This window comes from Pteropus alecto, unplaced genomic scaffold, assembly GCF_000325575.1.
Source record: "Pteropus alecto unplaced genomic scaffold, ASM32557v1 scaffold156, whole genome shotgun sequence".
Taxonomy (NCBI): Eukaryota; Metazoa; Chordata; class Mammalia; order Chiroptera; family Pteropodidae; genus Pteropus; species Pteropus alecto.
In genome coordinates this window covers 3,533,249-3,537,982 of record NW_006437746.1, presented here as the reverse complement: position 1 = coordinate 3,537,982, position 4,734 = coordinate 3,533,249, and the positions used below count along the sequence as shown (strand labels likewise).

The following is a 4,734-nucleotide window of genomic DNA, read 5'->3' as shown; positions in this document are numbered from 1 at the left end:
TCATTTGCTTAGTGAAAAAGAAGTAGGTGGAATTTCTCAAACTGTCTCCCGCTGATCCGACACCTCCTTGGCTCACGGCTATCGTTCATTATTGACCTTCTTTCTTATTTCCCATCCCCCGCCCCACCCCAAGATCCGTGTTAAACCATATTACCAGATGTGAGTTATGCTTGGAGGGGGGGAAAAAAAATCTTATACCTAGTGGGGAAAGAAAAAAAAACACACACATAAAGTAAAAATATATGTGTGGTGACATTTCAGCCTGCAGTTTTTATGCAGCTGCCTCAGCACAAGTCCCCTGTGACTCATTTACTGTCTCCTCATTAGACCGTGATCATCGCGGGGGTGATCCTGGCAGGAAAATGCTCACGTGGGCCCCGCCAGACCAGGCCTCCAGACCTGCTCCCTCTGTCACCGTGAGGCAAACGAATGCATGAGGCCCCAGCTTGTTCTCCTCCAGTTCCTTAAACAAACTGTCTGTTTTATGCTTGTTTACTCCCGGGACTCCAGACAAGCACTGAAAAAAAGCCAGCCCTGTGGGCGAGAGGAAGGCAGGCCCAGGTCACTGACTCAGTCTCACCTTGCGTCCCCGCAGGATGACAGCTTCTGTTTTATGAAAGGAAAGTGTTGACCTTTGTAGACAGAGTACACGCTGCTACCAGATTTTATCAATTCTGCTCATATTTCTGATGAAAGCCTTGAGGGCAGGGAGAATCTGCTTCTCCTAGTATGATTTGACCTTCCAGAAAGCCAAAAAGAAAATTTTTTTTAATATTAACTGGGACCATGAGCAAACAGCTGAAATTCCTGATCAACAGTGAGACGTTCTAGAAAGGTCTCTGCTGACGGCGAAGGACCGCCCACCCCAGACCCAGGGCGGGGTCTCTTCCCCATGAAGATAGATTGCATGGCGGGGAGAAGGACTTTTTAAAAACATCATCTCATTGTTTCTCTCGGGATCCTTTCTTGTCTGGGACGCACAATACGTCCCACCCAGATCGGAGAGCGTGGCATTCACACTGGGCCCCAGCTTCTTCATCAGGAGGAGACTGGGCGAGGGGAGCTCCCAGCTTTAAACTGCCCCAGTTCTGGCCTGCAGATCACCAGCCCCAGAGTGGCTGTAGGGGAGGCTACCGGTGGGCAGGTTTGCATAAGGCGCATCCATCCCCAAGTCGGTGTAAGAGGGTGGACGGGTTCTGCAGTGAGAACAAGCGAAGACAGTGTCGTGGGAGTTGTCATTGAGCATGTATTTCTGAGGGTCTCCTGGGCACTGGGGACCATGCATAGCACTGGGGCTGCAACGAGGAGCAAGACACAGTCTGTTCTCCCACCGCCCAGCGGGTGGAGGGACTAAAGAGGCAGGCAAGTAAAGAGGCAGTTCCAGGATGGCATGAGAAGAGCTTTGGTGGGGACAAGCGAGGCATTGGGGAGCACCAAGGAGGGGCATCTATCACAGGGCATCGGGCCAGAGCCTTTGGAACCTGTCATCCTGGCCAGAGACTCGGTGTTGCAAACTAAATGTACTAGATTTATTTTTATCTAGTACAGGGAGCCTGTCCGCAGTTAGTGAACCACGCCAGCCTGTGCATTACATGGCCCGTTATGTTCATTTAGATAATGTCCTTCATTTGAATCACTGGTCAGCTAAAATGTCAGCACCCCCTGCCTTTGGTTTGTGGAGACGGAGGGCAAAGCTTTGTTTTCCACAGTAGGGGGTGTGAGTGCCCGTCCACCTCCAAGTACCAAAGAGCCCTACAAACCGAACGGGAACGGTGTTACTGAGAAACTCTGGCACCCCAGCCTGAACTCGTCTATTTTTTTTTAGTTTTTTTCCCCCTGTTTGAAGGTTATTGCTGAAGGGACTGGATCCCTCTGCCAATGCCGAGTTCTACCGTCCCCAACTCCAGATAAAAACTAAGAATCGACCTTTCAATCCTGACTCTCATTTGTTATCATTTAGAATCTAGACAGTGAGAGCTTTTACCCCTGCAAGGGAGGGATGGAGCGTTAGCTACGGGAAAGTACTGAGTCACAGAAGGCTGGCCCGGACATGCCGTGCCTGGTGTCACTATGCTGTGCCACCACCTTTTCTAGTAGGAAAGAACGAGTGTCAGATGTCTCCACCATTAGACACTGTGCTTCTGTCCAAGCAAATTCAAGCACAGATAGTATTTAAAGTGTCTCCTCTAAACCACCATCTACTCCCTGTTTCCACCTCGGAAACTGGAGACAGAAGCTGGTTCCTTCTAAACATTCTCTGAGGACAGTCATTTTAGTTTCAAATGCTAAGGAATCACGGGACACGGGGGAGAGGCGGTCAGAACCCCGAAGGACCTGAGTTCCAGCCGGGACATACGAGGGTGCACATCTAAGACCGTGGTCTCCCTGACTTCTCTCTTGCTCCCTCTCTCTCAGTAGGAAAAAGAAGATAAACAAGGGCCCAGCCGTAGGTATCTACAATGGCAACATCAACACTCAGATGCCCATGCAGCCAAAAAAGTTGCAGAAGGTACGAAAGGACAGCGAGTCCCACGTATATGCGGTCATCGATGACACTATGGTATATGGGCATCTGCTGCAGGATTCCAACGGGTCCTTCGTCCAGCCAGAGACGGACACCTACCGGCCCTTCCAGGGCCCCACAGGAGACTGCCCGCCCTCCCCACCCCCCACATGCTCCAGGGCCCCGACTGCCAAGCTGACCACAGAGGAGCCATCCCCTGGCTGCAGCCCTGAGTCTGAGAGTGAACCATACACCTTCTCCCACCCCAAGATGGAGAATGGAAGCAATGAAAACACAGACATTCCCTTGCTGGACGCTCACAAGCCAGCAGAGCCTGGGGAATAACTTGGACCCGTCCCAAAGACTTTGCATAAAAAGCAAGGCACTGAGACAACCTTTAGGGTGCCCATGAGAAACCCTAAAGAAGAGAAATTATGTGGAAGGAACAGCAGAAAGTTTTCCTGGACACCAACTTCTGATTTCATTCCGATGATGAGAGGCTGAAAGTGATGAATTCTGATCTGGACACAAACATTACAGCTCATGTCCTTCTAAACTCAGGTCGGGTCGTAAACCAGCCTTAATGAGAGAGGAGAGGCGTGAGTCACCAGGTACAGGGACGCAGGGGGCCCTGGATTTGGATTTGGATTTGGACCGCGGGGTCACCAATCCTAACCCCTAGGAGACCACCCGAGGATCCTACTCTCACGGGGTCCCCTGGACGAGACTGACAATGTGCCTTTTATTATTATTTATTTGGTGGCCCTGTGTGCTTAAGAAGTTGAATGTATAACCATGCAGTTCTTTTTGCCTGACACAGTGACAACTCATGCTAACTGGTCGGATGGCTTGGTTTTGACGTCTCCTGGCCACTAGATAAACATGTGCTCGTCCCCTGGGAGGTGGGAAGAATCTGCAATCTGTCCGGCCAGAAAGGGCGGGTGTGTTTGAGGGCATTGATGCACATCTTCTTTCAGAAGAGACTTCTCGGTTCTCTCTCGCTCTGCATGTCTTTATCCGTCTACAGAAATTCATCTTGAGTCCCATTGCCCTTAAGCCCTAGAAATGAGCGAAATTTCCTTGAATTGCCATGTGTGGCTCTCCCAGCTACGGCAATACTCTGGCGTGTACACAGAAATTTAGGGAGTGATTCCATCCTCTAAAAATGTTTTAAAATACAGCAGAAAGCAGCCCCCTGTATTGATTTCTTATTGTAACAGATTACCACAAACATGGTGGCTGAAAACAATACAAATTTCTTATCTTATGGTTCTGGAGAGGAGTACAGAATGGGTTCACTGAGCTAGCATTATGGTGTCAGCAGAGCTAAGCTGCTTCTGGAGGCTCCAAGGGAGAATCTGTTTCCTCACCTTTTCTAGTTTCTGGTTTTTGGAGGCTGCTCACGTTCTTTGCCTCTAATGGCCGGTCACACCCGGGCACTGTGACACGGACCCTCCTGCTTCCGTCTTTCACTGAGAAAACCCACCTGGATAATCCAGGACACTCTCCCCCATCTCGAGATCCCTAATTTAGTCGCACTGAAAAAGTCCCTTTTGCCACGTAAGGTAGCGTGTCCACAGGTCCTGGGGATTAAAACGTGGACATCTCTGGAGGGCTATTATTCAGCCTTCCACACCTTCCTGCTACTGCAGGAGAGACTGCAGAATGATCCAGCCCACTGGTGTGTTTCATTTAGCTGGCAGAATCTTTTTTACGAGTTACTAACATTTAAAATTATAACATGTTTACATAAAAATCCAGATCAGAAGAGCTGGCCATGCCGGGGCTTACGTCCTCCCCTGCCAACGACCGGCTGGTGTTGAGAAGCAGCTGCACCTGTAGATGAAGCATCCAGTTCACCAGTTCACCGCAGTCCCCACCCCTCCCAGTCGCCACCCCACCCTGTGGCTCAGAGTCTGTTGCATCGACCAGTGCCCCTGCAGGATTGCTTTTCTCATAGTGAAGTGGGACGTTTGGGACCCGTAACTTGTAACACAGGAGAAGACGGGCCTCGAGGCTGGTGTGTGTTTCAGGAAAGTTTCTTACACACAGCCCACATCTGTCATTTACAGTAATGACCAGCCCAGCTCCTGCGGGCGTTGGCTCTCATCTGGGAGGAGAAGGAATGCGTTATGACTTGTCAGCACAGTCCAAAGTTCAATATTTCTGTGGCAAAACCTCCTTTGAAAAATAAATGCGCTTCGCCGGGTTCAGCGAATTCACCTTCGAGA

At 50.1% G+C, this 4,734-nt stretch overlaps 1 protein-coding gene across 1 annotated transcript in view; it reads left to right on the top strand.

Annotated features, from left to right (window-relative positions):
- The window catches only part of CDCP1 (CUB domain containing protein 1), a 26,389-nt gene extending 22,688 nt beyond the window's left edge, over positions 1-3,701 (top strand). Inside the window, exon 9 of the mRNA XM_025048921.1 lies at positions 2,419-3,701. Within this exon, the coding sequence (XP_024904689.1) occupies positions 2,419-2,848 (430 nt within the window). The 3' untranslated portion in view covers positions 2,849-3,701. The remainder of the gene's footprint in view (positions 1-2,418) is intronic.
- The last annotated feature ends 1,033 nt before the right edge of the window (positions 3,702-4,734 follow it).